The 19,807-nt window shown below is 46.3% G+C and overlaps 1 protein-coding gene across 1 annotated transcript; it reads left to right on the forward strand.

Annotated features, from left to right (window-relative positions):
• The first annotated feature begins 15,269 nt into the window (after positions 1-15,269).
• On the forward strand, positions 15,270-19,583 carry KCNA5 (potassium voltage-gated channel subfamily A member 5). The gene has a single exon (XM_001102294.5). The coding sequence runs from the start codon at positions 16,966-16,968 to the stop codon at positions 18,781-18,783; it is 1,818 nt and encodes a 605-aa protein (XP_001102294.3). The 5' UTR covers positions 15,270-16,965; the 3' UTR covers positions 18,784-19,583.
• The last annotated feature ends 224 nt before the right edge of the window (positions 19,584-19,807 follow it).

A 19,807-nucleotide genomic window follows, 5' to 3' on the forward strand; every position in this document is an offset into this window, starting at 1 on the left:
CATGTGTGTTTGGATCCTTGGATCCCATGACTGCACTCATAACCTTGGTGAAGAAGAGGGCTGGGAGTAGGAAAGAGGTCAAGGTTGGCTTGATCTCTAATCTTATAGTGGGAAATTGTGATGGAGAATATTCAAGAGTGGGTGTGGGTCTGTTGGATTTCAGGTGTGGCTGTGTAAATAGCCCTGCATATATTTTTGTCTGTTCACAACTGCCTGTGTGTGTATTTGTAGAGTTGTGTGATTCTGTGTATGTGCATGGGGAGTGGCAGAGGGCCAGGTGCACATGTCTGAATACTTGTTTTCATATATAATGCATGTTTCCATTTGGGTTTCTCTCCATTTGTGTTGTTTGCCTGTCTCTTCTGTAAGTCTCTGAAAGTCCCACATTGGCAAATAAAAGCCACTGGGATCAATAATTCTCCTGTCCTGATGGAAGACATGGAAGCCCACTGAGAAATCTCGGAATACATGTTCCCCAAGAGCTTCCAAAAATAAATAGGACAAAAGAAGAAATGGGGCACATCCATCTTCTTCACAGGAGGGAAACTGAGGACCAGCAAAGGGCTCCTATCTTATGACTAAGATACTATGGCAGAAGAAAATATTGGGTGAGCTGTTCAAACCCAGAATAGGATGGGTTTCTCGAAAGCAGTTTGCCTAGGAGCTGTCTCTATGCCTCCAGTATGATGATTTTTCTCCTTTATAATTGCTCTTCAGCTGTTTTTGATCACTAGGTAAGTTCTTATTTTGCCATGCCTAACAGTCAAGAACATTAAAGAATTGTTGAAGTTTATGCAGTGCTATTTGGGGACTGTGTCTCCATCTGGCCTTTTAGTTAATCAACCCAAGGCCAGGCAAGGCTACATCCTGTGGACAGAATACTCAGAGAAAATTCCCTCTAACTTACGCAGGATGTGAGCACATTCCACACACTTTTCCATGCACTGGATGAGTGCCTTTGGGTGGGGGGTGGGGGGGTCGGTGCTTATTTTAAGGCAAACTTTTATATATTTTTTAAACACAGGAATAAGGTTTGTTCATTTGCTTAGCAGCCAAGGTAAGGGAAAAATAAGTTACTTCACAGTTTAGCACTAATATTTGCCCAGTTCTCTGTGGCTGCCTCTGCCTGATAAAGCAGCACAAAGGGAAATGGTACGTTCCAGGTCACATCTGAATGGAATGAGACTTTCGCCATGGAGAGCCTGTGTTAGGCAGAGTCCCAGAGAGAGTTTGGGGGAAATTCTCAATGGACTGAAGGCCCTTCATTTTTCTATCCTGTACTACTATGTAACAACTCCACCTCTGATATAAGAGTGCGTTGTAAGTATTCTTCATCAGCGTAGGCTGATTGTATGAATATTATAAACCAAAGTTGTTTATATTTAGCAAAAATACCAAAATTCTTAACTAACATTGTAGACGTTCATCTCTATGAACTGTTTAACATAATGACAAGGAAAGGTGGTGGTAGACATTTCAGTTTATAACATAGCAGGGCTGGGCTGCTGCTCAGAGACAAGGAGGCCCACAGTACTGGGTGGGAAGGTCCCAGAGACAGAAGTAGGGGCAGCCCCCCACCCCCTGTCTCCCATGCACATCCAACAACTGATGGTTTGGGCTCCTGGCTATCACTTCATAAATCAGGGTACATCAAATTGAGAGATAAAAACCACCTCCCAGTGGCCTTCATTGTCCTCTTCCGGCTCAAAATTCTGTGGGGACCGCTCCTCCCCACCCACCCCCCTACATACTCCACTGTCTGCTCAGCTGACCACATGTCCCTCTTGGGGTCAGGCTGCTGCTGCAGCCTGACCAGTCCTCTTGGAGACAGGAATCAGAAGAAAAGATGATTTGATTTGCTCCTTTCCTACCCTCCCTTTCTTTTTTTCTTGCAATTCTCTGTATACATGGAGGAACATCTTTCTAAAGAAGCAAGTGTTTGCTTTTTGTCCTCAGTCCCTGAGTACTCTTTGGGCAAAATGTTTGTTACAAAGGAAATGGGGAGCTTTATTGGGGCTTTTGAAATTCAAACCCTGCCAAACAGGATTTAAGGTCACCCAGTGTGAAAGCTTTAGGTGTTCTGTTAGATGCTGGACAGGGATATGTGGTGGGAAGAGGAGGGAATAGAACACCGAGAAATAAAAGACCCTGGTCTCAAGAATCTTGTATTTTAGTGGGGGTAGGGTATATAAAAGCATCTGAATAAAATTAGGGAAGAGTGACTTAAATCAGCCATTCATAAGAGCCATTATAAAGTTAGAGACACACTCAAGAGGAAGGCAGTTCTGGATTCTCAGAATATCTGAGCTCAGAATCTACCTTTATCCTCTTCCTGGCTGTGGGAGGGATGCCGGGCAGTTCACACCATTTTTTTAGTGTGTTTTTCATGTATAGAATCAGGATAGGAGGTACATTTGGTCTAATAAATATACTTTGATGGAATAATAACACAGTCACTACAAACCCTTCTTGAAAATATTTAATAATTTAACAATACAATGCTAAATAAAAATGTAAGAAAATCTCTATTTTGAAAAGAATTATACATAAAATATAAACACAGAAATGTTCACTAGATGGCGAAATTATGGATGTTTTAAATTTTTTTGTATTTTCCTGTTTTCTACAACGCCTATTTTTTACTCATAAAAATTTAATGTTATAATGTGATGAGTCTAGGATTGTTATTCTTTTTTTCTGAGGATGATTGAAGTATTTATTTGATCTGCTAATCAGGTCTTCATTATTGACATGAATGCATACTTGACCCCACTGTTGACCTCTCATGCATTCAACACACAAATATTGGGGGTTTGCTGCCTTCTAGGCACGGAGCTGGGTCTTAGGGGTCCAGACACAAAGACCAGACTTGATTTTCATTGTAAGGACCATGTAAACGCTTACAAAGTAAAGCCTCTAGCCACATCCACTGCTCTAGGGAAAGTAAAAAAGCCAGTCTGGTCAGAGGGTGGGAGTGAAAGGATTTTGTACAAAAATGAAAAAAAAAAAAAAAAGTGAAAATGGGGCTGGTTGCTAATCTCCCTGAATCAGGTCTTCCTGTGGCAACCTCATTCTTCGACTTGACGTGAACTCCCAGAACATCCGAAGCACTGTGGCCAACTGTAAGTCTAAAACCCCTTCTTAAAAACCAGTGAAATGTTACACATTTTAAACATTATGCACGTCTAAGAACTAAATTTTGCACAGACCATGAACTCATTCAGCGTTAATAGAGAGGTTTCTTGGAGTAAGAATCTAAGGGATGTTAAGGGAAAAAAAAATTAATCGGTGATATGTGTTAAAGCAAGATAAGGAGGACTTTATTAAAGACCACTGTGAAAGGTATGGAGACCACCTCAAAGGGGTCTGGCTGTTGGGGAGAAAGATTGGGCTCAACTCTGAACATAGTATGGGCAAGTGGAAATATATAGCCAAGGAACAGGGTGGGGGTCAGTGGATGGAAAATTACTAAAAGGAACATCGAGGTAAGGGGCATCCTGGCTAAACTGACCTCAAGGTCTCTTGCTGAAGATAGGCCAGGGTGAACATACATCACCAGGGACATTTGAACTGAGTGCCCCCATTTTTTTCCTAGGAAAAAGAGAATGAGTTATTATTATTTTTTATTATTTTCTCTTCTCTCTCCTTTCCCTGTTTCCTACCTAGCCCTTTAGGAATGCAAATATAACCTTTCACTTCCCCCTCACCAGACATTCCCTGCAGGGCAAGTTCTTCTAACTGTGTGCTCCCAGATAGATCTCTTCTCCAGAGCTGACAGCGGATTTGCAGGCCAAAGCATACCCGCCAGGGAACTGTCACCTCCAGCACGTGGCCTGGAACTTCCATCCTCTGGGAATTGCCTCAAGACTTTTGTCCACCGGAAGGGCATATCAAAAGCATGCCAGCTTGACTCCTTTTCCAACTTATTTCTGCCCAGGAAGGTATCGACTCAACTGTCTGGTGGATAAGACACCAAGCTTGCAGGAGGAACTCCTGCCCTCGCTCAGTTTCCCGCTTACCTTGTAAAAGTGTCTCCAGAGGTGAAGCAGCACATTTAAAGTCAAGGAGTTTTGTGCACCTTCCCCAAGCTCACTGCAGAATAAATTAACTATTTTTGTACCAAGCCTCACTCTTGTTTTTTGGATTCTGCATGTGGTGAGCAACCGACCTGCTTTTTGGTTACAACACAGTGGAGGATGAGGAACCTTATCAGAAATGAAGGGTGATCAGGTATGAAGAATGGGAGATTATTTGCTAAAACTAGACCTAGGAGTACACAGATGGACCTAGGAGAAGGTTCGAAGCCTGATTAAAGTTTGGCTAAGCAGAGACTCTTTGTCAGGGGAGACCAGTAATAGTCCTCACATCTATACCAACAGTACATTGATAGTTTTGAGTCATAGCTATCTTCGAACTACAGGTCTATCAAGTTTCAGATGACCTTAATATCTCATAACTCTTGTTTGAGAACTGAACAAAATGCCCTCCATCAATGAAGAGACTTGTCAAGAATTAATATAGTGACAGAGCTAGGGCTGGGACCTCGTCTTCTTGACACCCTATCTGGGTCTCTGTGTCCTAATGGACCGGGTCAAGATGAAAAGAATTTCTTCTTATAGGGCAATTCACACACCCTGGAACTGAATCCTAGCTTGTAATGTAACTCATCCTACTAAAAAAAATGATATTAGGCTTCTATATTCTGCTATCTACCACCATCCTGTGTCTTCGCCTCCCCTCCTTCTTTTACAAATAGAGTGCTTCTGTGGCAATCAAACTTACCATTCAGTCCTCTGGTTGCAAAATATCAAGATGGGATCAGAATGAGAAGAGGGGAAAAGAGAGAAGATGCAGAGGAAAGAAAGGTAAAAACACACTGCTTTTAAAAGAGGAAGAGAAAACGGTACGTATGCATATTCAGATTCTCAAAGAGCCAAAAAGGAAACACAGGTGCATCTTTCAGAGCTCCAGCACCAGATCTGAAGACAGTAGCCTTCTAAAGACCATCCGGCAGTCTCCACAATTGCCTACGGTCACATTTCTGTAACTCATTCCTCATTATCGGTACCTCCTGGCCCTTCTGCTCCACCGTTAGCTGGTTTCTACAACTGGTCACAAGGTCACAGATGATGTTTATAACTTTCTCCTCCCCTCTGTTGTGAATTCTGATGCCTTTTAGGGCCTGCCTCAGATAGCAAGGATTCTTAGCCTAGTGTAGAAATACATTTCCTACATGTTCCCTAAAAAAAATCACTGTTACACTTCAATTAGACACCTAAATGTGTGTGGCTAGTACCTCAGTATACACTATCCAGCCTCTGTCTTTGAAATGCCTTTGCAGGGATTGAATGTGGCACAAAATAGATGAAACAGTTATAAAAAGGTTACATTTTTATATTAGAGTTGAGAACCTTGCGGCTTGTGAATATGTGAACTCACTGTAAGGGGTTCATCTAGGTTTTTAAACAATTGCTGTGGCGGCTTTGTAACGTGTCAAGTGGGCCAGCCTGAAATATGTTTCCCAGAATTCCTTTCCCTGCATGTTCCAAGTTAGAGTGGGGAATAAGAGACATTTTTTGCTTGAAATGTGAAGGAAAAAAGTGAAGCAGCAGCTGCGTTATTTTTCACTGTCAGAAGGTGGGGCAGGTGCTTCTGCAACTCAGGTACATTGTCACTCATTTGTGACTCATGCCCTAGGGCTGGTAGCAGGTGGGTCTGCACATGTTCTGCTTTTCCCTGACTCCTTCGCCAGCTTCTCTGACTCCCGGACCAAGTATATGTTTTAGCTCCAGGGCACAGGGAATCACCTTCCCCTTTAGGACAAGCGCATCATCAAGGCTGGAGGCAGTGAGGACACAGATACGGGCTCCATTCTGCCTTGAGGGGCCCAGCTTGTCTTTGCCTTCTCCCACGTTATTGATGCCTTCCCTGGGGCCCCGGTGTTCCAGCATCCGACAGAAAGACAGTAGCCTTGTAGATACTCTCAACCAGCATGATTGCATAGGGTCAAGTCCCTGTAACTGATTATTTACTACGCATACCTCTTAGAGGTTCTGCGTTTCTGTTTGCACCCTGACCAATACAGCCTCCTTGCAACATACGCAAGCTTCAAAGAGTCATTGGAAACCTGGAGTAAGAAATGGGGACAAGACCACTGCAGTTCAGCCCGGGCAACAAGAATGAGACCTCATCTCTTAAGAAATAATAATAATAACGAGCTGGGCATGGTGGCTCACGCCTGTAATCCCAGCACTTTGGAGGCCGAGGCAGGTGGATCACAAGGTCAGGAGATCGAGATCATCCTGGCTAACATGGTGAAACCTCGTCTGTACTAAAAATACAAAAAATTAGCTGGGCGTCATGGCATACGCCTGTAGTCCCAGCTACTTGGGAAGCTGAGGCAAGAGAATCGCTTGAACCGGGAGGTTTCTGTGATCCGAGATGGCGCCACTGCACTCCTGCCTGGGTGACTCTGTTTCAAAAAAAAAAAAAAGGAAAGCTGTCCTGAGGCAGTATGTGTACCTGCATGAAAACTGGAGTGGAGAGAGTAGCTGACAAAGGTTACGTGGCCTTCCTGAGTTTTCCTACTCGGCAGATGGACAATGATAAGAATAATGGTAACAGAGCCAACTGTGACTGGGGTTTGTGGGGTCCCAGTTACTTTTCACGTATCATCAATCTGGGTGATAACCTGGAGGGTTAGATGCCATCTTCTCCTCTTACAAATGAGAGATGTGAGGCTCAGAGAAGTTACAGGACTTGCTCTAGGTAACACAGAGCATAAATAGGGTCACCGGATTCAAATCCAGATTTTTCCACTCCAAAGCTTGCAATCTTTCCCTCTGCCTGACTGCATAGCCCCTACAGTTTCCTAACTCACAGGAAATTCCTGCGTCCTTTGGTTGACTCTATTTATAGTCTTTCTAAAGAGGAATGTGTTGGGCCCTCTTCCTGGCATGAAATCTATCTTTAAAATTTCATTTATTAATAAACACATAGGGCCTGTTGTGTGCCAGACACTGGTCTGAGCAGTTTACAAATATTAACTAATTCAATGTTTACAGCAACTCTGTTATATTACTACTGTTAATATAGTAGTAATAGGATTACTGCCATTTTACAGAGAAGGAAATGAAGGGACAGGGAAGCTAAGTGTTTTGCCCAAGGTCACACAGTCAGAAAGTTTGGCAGAGTCAGATTTCACACCCATCACCATGTACTGCTGCCCTTTCCTTCAGAGATTCGGACTTCTCATCCTAGCCTGTCTCCTCCTTCCTGCGAATGCCAAGACGATGATGGGCTCAGGGGCTCAGAGTTCCCCCAAAGGAAGGCCCTGGGAGATCCTGAATCTTTATAAATGTCCATAATGAGGCGAAAGCTGGCATGGGCCAGCTGCGGCTTCTGGTGACTATCAGTTCTGTCTCAAAAAGCAAACCCTTCTTTATTTCCAGTATTTCTAAAGTGCTAATGGCCTCCACAAAGGCTCCTTCCTTTGAGATTGAAAATCAAACCTCTGATGTTCCACACCTGAGTCTTGGTGGCCTTAACTTTCCTCTCAACAGCTTCCTTCTCACCTCACTCCTTCCGATCTCAACAAGACTGCACAGATCTGAGACAGAAGCCAGGGGGCAGCAGGTGGAGCTGTCTTGGTTGGCTGAGGAGCCGATAGGCTACTCCCCCATCAGAAGTCACATAGACGATCAGATCTGAAACCTCTGCCTCTTGAAGTCACTTGGGTTTGACAAGATGTAAAGCATTCCACCTTTTAGAGATTCTTATGTATGAACAAGCAATGTCATGGGAACTCTTCAGGACTATCAGCCATTCATACCTTGTCATTGGCTTTTCTCCAAATGGCCTTGAATAGTACTTGATGTAAGTAAGGCCAGGGTGGGAAAAGGGTATGGAGAGTTAGCAGGAGGACCCCAGTGAAAAACATCCTCTGCTGTACAGTTCTTCAGAGGAGACGCCCCAATAATGGCATAGCAGTGACCAGCAGCCACCAGGGCTCCGCCGTTTACTACTCAAGACACCTTCGAGAATTCGTTTACCTGCATTAGTCAGTTTCCATATCTATACACTAGAATTAACAGTAACAGCTACTCCTTCGGGCTGTTTTGAGGATGCGGCATTGTGGGGTATGTGAAAGATATAGTTCAAGGTTGGGCATTTAACATCAGCTCAAGAAATGTTAACTATTATGATGACAGAATAGGCCCCAGTTTAAATGCAGTTTATTTTACACGAACCCTATTGTAACCATGAGCTCAATGTTGTATTTCTCATTTTATAGGTTAAAACATTAGACAGGCTAAATTAGATGCTCAAACCACGTAGGTAGTGGTCAGAGGTGTACAGTGGGACTCAACCATCGTTTTCTGCCTCTCGATGTAGTGCTTATTACACTGCCCAGAAAGGATGTTAGCAGCCAGGCCCTCCTCAGCTCAGCCCAAACATAAACACACACACACACACACACACACACACACACACAAAAACACACACAGTGCAGTTTTGCTTTATTCCTGGGCCCTAGGAAAGCAGCCTTCACCACTTGGTAACTGGTTTTCAGTGTTATCCAGTTTAGTAGAGTAATACCAGGGAGCTGAGAGTCACCACGTCCTTCACAAAGTCAGCCGTGGGGGCATTTGCCAGTCATTTCTTTGTCGGCAAAGACAAAAGCTTTGAAGCTCAGTTGAAAAATGCAATGCGTGGTGGCCAAGCCTCAGCTGAGAGTGTGAGAGTCCTTATCACGATCTTCAATATCATATTCCCACAATTGGCATTGGTCCGCTACAAATAAGGAAGTTATTTCCCAAGATTAGTAAAAAAAAAAAAAAAAAGAAAAGAAAGAGGGTGGGAGGGTGGGGGTTTCAGCGTTGGGCTGGGGAGGAACTAGGAAGATGGCAGACATTAAAATAGCAGCAAATGAACACCGTGTGCTTTCAGACACGCTGCAAGATTGGTAATTCTGCTGAGATAATTGCCCTTCCCCAGATTACTGTCTTTATCAGGGAAAGAAATGATTGCTACGTGTGAGAAATCACACTGCCTCTTGCTCCATGAGAAGTGGCGGTGATTAATGAGAGACCAGGCTTTCAATTTGCAAATATCCCGTGCATGCACCGGACCTCAGGAGTAGAAAGACAGCTTCCAGAGAATAAGGAAACACGATAAACTCTTCCTTCACAGACCGGGAGACAGGCACCCTGTGGCATGACTCAGTCTTCCGTCTCACCTTTCATCTTCCTGGAAGTCTGGATTTAAATTTTTATGACTTGATACTATTGGCTGCTTGGGGGCTTTTACTCAGCATCAGAGAGTTTGCCTGCTGGGAAGACCACTGGACTCCACAGATCTGGGTGTTAAGCTAGGGTCTTAGGTTGTTCAGCCTCTGTTGTTTCTCAAGAGCCATCTCCAAATGTTTGCAGACAGTAAAATCTGATGATTTGACTAGCTGATTTCTTAGGTCTCTTGTGTCTCTGGAAGTCGCATCCTCTGAGTCTCCCTGCACACTTAGGAGGGACAAAAAACAGTGTAGTAGCAGAATAAGGGTCCTCCAAAGATGTCCACATCCTGATGCCTGGAACATGTGGACATATTACCACATGGCAGAAGGGATTTGGCAGATGTAATTAAAATAAGGATCTTAAAATGGAAATTATCTTGAACTATACAGGTAGAACCTATGTAATCACAAGAGTTCTTAAAAGTGGGAAGAGGGAGGCTGGAGACTCAGAGAAGGAGAGGTGACAAAGGACGCAGAGATCAGAGTGATACAGTCACTGGCTTTGATGATGGAGGAGGGGGCCATAAGCCAAGGAATATGGGTGACCTCTGGAAGCTGGAAAAGGTAAAGACACAGATTCTCCCCTGAAGTCTCCCAAAGGAACCAGCCCTGCTGACACCTTGAATTTAGCCCAGAGAGACCTGTTTTGGATTTACGACCTCCAGAATAGCAAGATAAAAATTTCGTGTTGTTTTAAGCTACTAAGATTGTGGCAGTTTGTTACAGCAGCAATTAGAAAACTGACATTACCAGGAAGGCCTGGACCAGATGATGAGGGTCTCTTACTCTGACACCTACCACTTAGGGTATCTGCCTTGCTGAGGCTAAGACCCAGGGAAACAGTTTGCCTCACTTTCCACTAAGCTAGAAGATCATGGCCACATTATCGTGTGAACAAAGATAGAGGCCACTAATTACCCCAATGGTCACTATAGACAATTATGCAGATAATCTGGGGACTGTGCATGTACTTGTCAGCTGCCAAATTGCACAGACTAACTAACTAGCATTAACAATACTAAGTATAATAATTGAGTACTTATATTCCATCACAGCTTTAATACTTAGAGCAATTACAAGAGGTGGGTACTATTAGTGCCCATTTTACAGATAGAGAAACTGAGTCGTAGAGAGGCTGAGTGTCACATGAGTAAGGCATGTTGCTGGAACTCTGGCTAGGTCTACCCCAGTCCAGATCCCAAGCTCTTACGTAAGAGAATTTATCTCCCAGCCCCAGAATTCCTTATGCACCATGGCATCCAGTGAAAGAATCAGCCCTGTAGAGCAGGTGTTCTGAAACTTTGACAGGCATCAAAATCACCCAGAGAACTTCTGGAAACAAATTCCTGGGCTCTGTCTCCAGATGTTCTAATTCAATAGGTCTGACGAGGGGATTAGGAATTTGCATTTCTGACACATTTACAGGTGACCTTGACACTGCTGGTCCATGGACTGCATTTTGAGTAGCAAGCCTTTGGAAGCCATTGCATCCCAGCCTCCAGGTCCAGTTACATCAAAACCATAGTGGAACCTTAATCCCATTCCATGACTAAACCAACGTTTTGTCAAATCGAAATAAAGATAACTTATTTTGGTAGGACATTGGGAAAAATGGGTGCAAAGGCTAATGTTACGCACATCTTTGTCCGCCTGGACTGCAGGAATTGTGTAGTGACCACATGATTTTTCCAGCTTTAGAAGGGATGTTGCTTACATAATAATAAAACTGTCTTACATTTTTAAAATAAGGTAATTTAAAAACTATGTCTTGATACATAAGTTAAATTCATAAATATATCTTTATACAATGTGGACAATAATCTAGCCAGAAAAGACATATATTCGACTGAATATACTTTATATTCAAAAGTAGTCAGTGAATGCCTTCCTTGGTCTGGGCGCCTAAACAGAGAGGTAGAAAATAAGGGATGCATCTGTTCTTGAGAACACAGAAAACAATTCAAACACTTCTAGCCCTAAACTACAAACGAAGCCATTGGTTCGTAACTTCACAGTTAGGTTTTCATGTTACAGGAGTAGAAACCTTTGAGATGTCTGAGGGAGGAAAAGACGGACAAGAGAAAAAGAGAGACTGAGAGCGGGTGACCATGCACCTGTAACCCACCAACCTGCCCGTGGAGGAGGGAAGGGAAGGGAAGGAGAGAGAGAAGAGCAGCACTCACAGGGCAAGCTGTCCCTTGAACCCCCAGCCCCTGTGTGTTTAGGATGCTTTATTTTCTATGTCTGGCCTTTGAAAATGCAACGGATTTAATGAATCCATTAATGAATTTATTCCTGGATTATATCTAGATGGGGGCGTGGGAAGGAAAAGAAGAAATCAAGCTCCAGATGGGAGCCTTGATTTGTGTGAATGGGCTCTCATATTAATCTTTCTAAACAGGAAATCCTAGTAGCCCTTGGAGGTCTCTGTCAGGATCTGGGTCGGTTTAAGCATAATCTCCTGCTCTCCCCCAACCCTCCGCCTCATTCCTGCCCCTCCTCCCGCTCCTGCTTCCATCTCTTAACATGCAAGTGACCAGCTGCCCGCCCCCAGCACAGGCGTGCATGTTTTGTTTGTGTGTTTTGTTTTACTCCATCTTTGTCGCTTCCATCAAACAGGAAAGGAAGGTCACTTCCAGGGTTTCCTTCCCAAGGTGTTGGATTAAGGGGCCAGTGAGAAGGGAAGGGGAGGGAAGGGAAAACAGCTGCCCCCCTCATTAAAGTGTTTTTTGTTTTTTTTTTTTACTGAAGATCTACAAGGCGAATGCATCCAGGATAGAGAATTCGGTGAGAGACAGCTTCAGTTTTTTGCTGATTAATACACTATTAGCAATTATTGCTTGACAATCCTTCTTTGCCATGGATTACGGAATAGTGATGTACCATGGATTTATAGACTCTGTAATATTTGGCAGTAAGACCCAGGCTACCAAGGACCTGTGAATCAAGTTCTCCTTATTTATTTGTGTATGTATTAATTTATTTTTAAAGAAAGGTGCCTTAGTATGGTTTATTTTCACCAAGCTGTCTTCTCTTTGGCTCTTGCTGGTCCAGCCTAAGAAGTCCTGAGCCCTTGTTTCTCATTTCCAATGCCTCCATGTTGAGACGCGAGGTGACAATAGCTCTGTTAATTATATGAGTAACACATAGATGCTTCCTGCACCTATGAACCCCCCGCACCACAGAGGAGGAAAATCAATGTCTGACAGTAAGACTAGTGGCATATTTTGCCTCCCTCTGTCCCTTTAAATGCTTTAGATGATGAAAGATGCTGGCCAAGGAATTGTGGGGAAGTTGGAGAAAACACGTTTTCTCTAATCTGGGGGTGACAGCATCCCTCGTGGAGAAGATGCAATGCTGGTTTTGTTCAATTTTCTTTTTTAATGGAGGGAAAACTCGGGGAGGTCAGGCACAGGTGTAATTGGGGCAAGTTGGAAAAACTGGTTCACCAGAGGAATGAAAAAGAAGCTGGAAAAGCACTCCGAGTGCACTTCTCTTCCTCAAGCTCTCTGGGCTGTGCCTGGGTTCCTGGTGGCACCCTGCCGGAGCTGGCTAGAGACGCTTTAGAGATGTGGTCCTTTCATTAGAGATGTGGTCCTTTCAGCAGCAACCTCTCTTCCTCTCGAAAGAAAGGAGCAGGGGGGCCTGAGCCCTAAGACTTGGACAGACTGGCTAGAATCTTTACCTGGCTGGCAGGGTGTGTCAGACACGGCTACTGCTAGGATCCTCTCCTCACATTTGGCTTCCCGCATCTATGAACCCCCTGCACCACAGAGGAGTAAAATCAATGTCTGACAGAGAGACTAGTGGCATATTTTTTGCCTCCCTCTGTCCCTTTAAATGCTGTCCAATGGGGAAAGTTTTCCCTGACCTAGATGAAAATCCAGCAGGTGTCTTTGTTCTGTGTTACTCATACAATAAACACAGCTATAGTCATCTCGGGTCTCAACCACAAAAAATTAAACTATACAGTCCGAAATATGAAATTGTTGCTTTTGCCCACAAAGTTGGAGTGTTCTGTGATAATACAGTGGTATGTAGCCTGAACACACGGTGATAAGTCTTCAGATGGTTAGGTCCCGTCTCCACAACCACTTTGCGTACTTAGCTAATCTCAGAAACCACCTTTCAGTTCCTATCCCCAGCTTTCCCCTCCCTCCCTGCTCCAACAGCTGAATTTCTTTCCCCCAGTTCAACTGCGTTCAGTACATATTTAGCAAAACACATAATATGGACATGGCACCATGTTTGGTGTTGTAAAGAAAATCAAAGATCAATAAAAAATGTTTCTTGATTTCAAAATATCTCTATCTCTCTGTTAGCTCCCTCCCTCTCTCTCATCTACCTACCTATCACTTATAAATTGATAAATAGGTAACTAGAGAGTAGCTAGCTAGAAAGGTAGGTAGGTAAATAGACAGATAGATTGATGGATAGATATATATACTGTGGTAGATACCATTCGTAGACACAATAGCTAGATAGCTAGATACATACATACATACATACATACATACATACATACATACATACATAGAGATAAAAATCTATTCTTATGGGAATGTGATCTCTAGACAGGTGCATCAGTATCACTTGGGTGCTGTGTGAAATGCACTCTAAGCCCTACCCTGGTTCAGAGTCTGCATGTTAACAAAATCCTCAGGTAATGGTGCACATTAAGCACTGCTATAAAAGAGTTAACCTCGTAGGATTAGATAGACAGTATAGAAGGCAGCTTTCAGTTATATAATGAGTGCTCTGGGAAGAAGACAAAGATTGAGTTAGGAGTATAAGAGGTTTACTGGGAGATAATAAAGAAAGATAAAAGTGATAGGAAGAAGAGTTCATTAGGGAAAACATTCAGATTATGATGCTGATCTGGCACTTGTGAAAGGAAAGAGGGGAGGAAGAGGGGTTGGACAGAGAGAGTCTCAGAGTGCAATGCAGATCTTTCAAAGTCTTGGCCAATCTGTTGGGGAAATGCAGAGCAAAGATTGCCCATTAGTGGAAATCTGCACTGGGTAGAAATGGTCTTTGTAACCCTGCTGTGCTCAGAGAGCTACCCTGAAGGAGTTTGGCCCCTGCACTAAAGCTGAGGCAGAGCCAGAAAGTGACAACAGCTGGAGGCGGTCAGCTAACTGCACTCTGGCAGTTGAAAAGCAAGTTCTTTCTTTAAGGGAGACTTGAGCAGTATACCTCCATGGCTACCACATGTGGCATCTGAAGGTAATTTTGCAAGAAACCTATAAGAACTGGCAAATGCATGGGAAACAGATTTAAGGAAATACCACATTAAAGGAGGCCTGGGTTTTGTGCTTTTCCTGGACTGTTTATGTTGTACTCTTATTCTTCAGGGAACAATCTCCCAGAAAGCCCCTGAAAGACAAGCTCCAGAGAACTCTTTCCTCTGGGGAGCCCGAGGAGAACCCATGTGAACGAATATGGCATCCTTATACTTACAAGATGCATCAATCAGTAGACAAGCTCAGTAAGTCCCAGCCTCCCCAGGAAAATACCTGATCCTAACTGGCAATCTCAGAGCCAGAGAAGAAAAAAAGCCCACTGGAGATGAAGCAGGGATAGCATAGATATGGGGAAAGGGAATGCAAGGCCCTGTGGTTCAACAGTGATGCCTTCACATACTGATTTTCATATTCATGCCCTTCCTCACTCATGCACATCTGCAAAGACAGCCAACAATATGCACAGTCACACACAATGAAAATACGTACACCAAATTCACATCCATTTTCACGTATAAACTCTTAAAAAGCCATATGTACACACACTTCTCAAACCTTGACCCAAGTTTGTATGTCTATGCCCTGCTATTGCAACACACACTCATGCACCCAGGACCAAGTTTCCAAATCACACCCTGTGGATAGAGACATTCATTGACAAGAGGTCCTAACTTCACGCATATAAATCTGAAACAATATACAGAAATAAAAATAGACAATGAAAACAGACATTCAAAAACACAGCCACTTTATGATAATTTAAAACCAAGAAACTTCTGGAGACTATGTCTGGCAGTTCCAGGCACACACCTTGAAACAGATTTCTCTTGGTTACCAATGCCTGCTAAAACCGTGTAGCGGTAGACACAGGGCAGGGGAAGATTCTCTAGTGTCCCAACCTAGAAAGATTAATATGTTATATCAGCCATCCTCCTGCCTCCTGCAGCAGGGAACTAAAGTTCTCAGGCCAGATGTTGGAGTGAGGGAGTGCTTGTATCAGGAAAAGGGATTATGCATTTCTATAGAGAAGTGAAATACAGGGGACAAGGGCCAAACTCTGATTGTCTGAGTTTGAGTTCCAGCATCATCACTTTCTACTGTGTGAGCCTGGGTGAGTCTGTCAATCTCTCTGTGCCTCAGTTTCTTCGTTTGTAAAATGGTGATGATAACAGTACTTACAAAACAGGTTGCTGTAGGAATACGCAGAGACAATATTTGTGAAGTGCTGAGAATGGGCTGGTGCATAATAACAGCGAAGTAAGTATTGGTTGTTATTATTCCACTCTTGGGATTTCTCCAGCCTTGGAGATTGGACAGCCTCCCTGGCTCCCTCTCATAAGCCACCTCCACCCTCTGCCTCCTTCATGGACCTAGATGCAGTTGTTAGCTCCAAGATTCACCAGACAGGATTAGCCTTCACTAGGATTGTAAAAATCTCTTCTCCTCTCCCCTGGTGTGGTTTTCGCAAATGGGATTCGTTGGAGAGGGTGCAGGGGTTCTGCTGGGTTGAGACCAGACAGCCCATCTACTGACTAGGCTGCTTGCCTGGGCTGCCACTGGGTCCATACTGGAAACAGGCTAGGGCATGCGAATCCTGCAAGTTTCCAACCCTCTAGTACATTTTTGTGGATCTGCAGGAAGACGAGAAGAGAGATGCTTCTCCATTGATATATGTATTTCAAGGTCCGAAACTACGTGGGCCCCCTCCCTTCTGTAATTCTTCCCAAAGAAATACCGTTATTTCTCCAAAATAAAAAGGACTGGTGTCTCCTGTCTCTGTCTCTCATACTCCGACTCAGCTCAAAGCCTCTTCCCTTTAGCCCAAGGCACTTCGTTCCCCCTGGAGTCCACTCGGCTTCCAGCGGGTTCCCAGGTGAACCGAAATCCAGAGCTATTCTCATCTGGTTGCCCTGGGAATTTCAGCGCTCTCGGTACAACCTGTTCCTCCATCCTCCCCACTCCTTCCCTCCCTCCGCTGGGCTGCACCCCTCTCAGCCCCTCCTTTCCCTTGCTAGGGGCACCAGCTGCGCCCTTCGGGGAGACACTGGCTGCCACAAGACCCGGGAGGCGAAGCGGGAGGAGGGGGAGGGGAAGCAGGAGGAGGGGGAAGGGAGAGGGGAAGGCGGGGGAGGCGCCGAGGGTGGAGGCCAAGCGCAGCGCAGCCAGAGAGGGACGGCTGAAGGTTGCATCTGCTGGAAGGAGGCTTTTCGGCTGCTTGGTAACGGGCTGCCAGAAGAGAGAGAGGCAGAGAGCAGGGCAGCGGCTTCTTGACGTCAGGGCCAAGCGAGGGGATCGCGCCAGCAACCCCAGCTCGCCCCAGAGAGGGGCCGGCCGACCGCGGGAGCGGAGCCTGACGGGAGGTGCCCGGGGAGCGTGAGTAGGGGGCGCGGGAGCAGGTCAGCTGGGGCGCAGCATGCCCGCTGCTCCCGCGCCATGGAGATCGCCCTGGTGCCCCTGGAGAACGGCGGTGCCATGACCGTCAGAGGAGGCGATGAGGCCCGGGCAGGCTGCGGCCAGGCCACAGGGGGAGAGCTCCAGTGTCCCCCGACGGCTGGGCTCAGCGATGGGCCCAAGGAGCCGGCGCCAAAGGGGCGCGGCGCGCAGAGAGACGCGGACCCGGGAGTGCGGCCCTTGCCTCCGCTGCCCAAGGAGCTGCCACAGCCTCGACGGCCGCCTCCCGAGGACGAGGAGGAAGAAGGCGACCCCGGCCTGGGCACGGTGGAGGACCAGGCTCTGGGCACGGCGTCCCTGCACCACCAGCGCGTCCACATCAACATCTCCGGGCTGCGCTTCGAGACGCAGCTGGGCACCCTGGCGCAGTTCCCCAACACCCTCCTGGGCGACCCCGCCAAGCGCCTGCGCTACTTCGACCCCCTGAGGAACGAGTACTTCTTCGACCGCAACCGGCCCAGCTTCGACGGTATCCTCTACTACTACCAGTCGGGGGGCCGCCTGCGGAGGCCGGTCAACGTCTCCCTGGACGTGTTCGCGGACGAGATCCGCTTCTACCAGCTGGGGGACGAGGCCATGGAGCGCTTCCGCGAGGATGAGGGTTTCATTAAAGAAGAGGAGAAGCCCCTGCCCCGCAACGAGTTCCAGCGCCAGGTGTGGCTTATCTTCGAGTATCCGGAGAGCTCTGGGTCCGCGCGGGCCATCGCCATCGTCTCGGTCTTGGTCATCCTCATCTCCATCATCACCTTCTGCTTGGAGACCCTGCCCGAGTTCAGGGATGAACGCGAGCTGCTCCGCCACCCCCCAGCGCCCCACCAGCCTCCCGCGCCCGCCCCTGGGACCAACGGCAGCGGGGTCATGGCCCCGCCCTCTGGCCCTACGGTGGCACCGCTCCTGCCCAGGACCCTGGCCGACCCCTTCTTCATCGTGGAGACCACGTGCGTCATCTGGTTCACCTTCGAGCTGCTCGTGCGCTTCTTCGCCTGCCCCAGCAAGGCAGGGTTCTCCCGGAACATCATGAACATCATCGATGTGGTGGCCATCTTCCCTTACTTCATCACCCTGGGCACCGAGCTGGCAGAGCAACAGCCAGGGGGCGGAGGAGGCAGCCAGAATGGGCAGCAGGCCATGTCCCTGGCCATCCTCAGAGTCATCCGCCTGGTCCGGGTGTTCCGCATCTTCAAGCTCTCCCGCCACTCCAAGGGGCTGCAGATCCTGGGCAAGACCTTGCAGGCCTCCATGAGGGAGCTGGGGTTGCTCATCTTCTTCCTGTTCATCGGGGTCATCCTCTTCTCCAGTGCCGTCTACTTCGCAGAGGCTGACAACCAGGGGACCCATTTCTCTAGCATCCCTGATGCCTTCTGGTGGGCAGTGGTCACCATGACCACTGTGGGCTACGGGGACATGAGGCCCATCACCGTGGGGGGCAAGATCGTGGGCTCGCTGTGTGCCATCGCCGGGGTCCTCACCATTGCCCTGCCTGTGCCCGTCATTGTCTCCAACTTCAACTACTTCTACCACCGGGAGACGGACCACGAGGAGCCGGCAGTCCTTAAGGAAGAGCAGGGCCCTCAGAGCCAGGGACCGGGGCTGGACAGAGGAGTCCAGCGGAAGGTCCAGGAGTCCAGCGGGAGCAGGGGATCCTTCTGCAAGGCCGGGGGGACCCTGGAGAATGCAGACAGTGCCCGAAGGAGCAGCTGCCCCCTAGAGAAGTGTAACGTCAAGGCCAAGAGCAACGTGGACTTGCGGAGGTCCCTTTATGCCCTCTGCCTGGACACCAGCCGGGAAACAGATTTGTAAAAGGAGATTCAGGCAGACTGGTGGCAGTGGGGTAGGGAATGGAAGGCTTGCTGAACATGGATATTTACATTATACCGCAGAGTATTTGAAGTCACACTGTAACCTCAGTCTACCCCTCTCCTTTCACTCCTTTCCTCCCTCCCTCAATCCCCCCATTTTCTCTCTTCTTTCCATGACACCCAAGGGTCACCTATTTTTAAAAAGTACCACATTCCATGACGCAGGAGCTGTTGAAATGGTAAGCGCTGTGAGATGGATGTATTTGTAGCCAGTCTCCTATACCCCGCAGAGGGATAACCCAAACAAAAATGACTCTAAATAGCCCAGATCCCAAGAGATTACGTAACTCCTCCATCCATGTGTTCCAAATTTGCTTTACATATGATTACATTTGTGTATAGGGGAAAATATTATTTTTATGCCTGGTAAGTGGCTTTTTGTACTGTAGTTTAGATAGAGATATTTTGGATATATTTTCAAGATACATGTTGTATTTATGGAAGAAAGAGTTGTCCTGATGTTTTTCTGTGATACTTATATTAGAGCCAGAGATCTTGGTATGGGCTGTTCTGGTTCCTGTGTCTCCAAGCCTCTGTCTTTTCCGGGATGTGGTATTGGTGCTTTGTGTCTAGGGCAGAGAATGTTCTTGAAGAAAGGCAAATCTGACTTTTTCTGTGCGCCTTAAACAATTCTTGTAACTTTCTTCAAAAAGCATTTGAATGATATTGGAGGAATACTTCTGATAATTTATTCTCTTTATTTTTAATCCCAGGAAATAAAAGGTTACCTTGTTGAGGCAAGTGTTAGTTTTTCTGCAGCTGATATGTTTTCTGACATTTTAAAAAATAGTCTGTCACTGTCTGTTTCTGGTTTTGAAGTCAGAGCAAACGCATTGACTGGGGTGAGAGGAAATCTGCAAAGCTCATGATTTGCTTGGCGACGTCTTTGCAGTGCACCCCTTGGTGCCTCAGCTCAGACAATGGTGGGTGAGCTTTGTCCAGGCTGTTTATGGCACGGATGCCCC

Source organism: Macaca mulatta, chromosome 11 (assembly GCF_049350105.2).
Source record: "Macaca mulatta isolate MMU2019108-1 chromosome 11, T2T-MMU8v2.0, whole genome shotgun sequence".
Classification (NCBI taxonomy): domain Eukaryota; kingdom Metazoa; phylum Chordata; class Mammalia; order Primates; family Cercopithecidae; genus Macaca; species Macaca mulatta.

What these genes read in the sequence shown, in the direction of transcription:
- KCNA5 (XM_001102294.5), top strand. Translation starts at nt 16,966, where the DNA reads ATGGAGATCGCCCTGGTGCCCCTGGAGAACGGCGGTGCCATGACCGTC.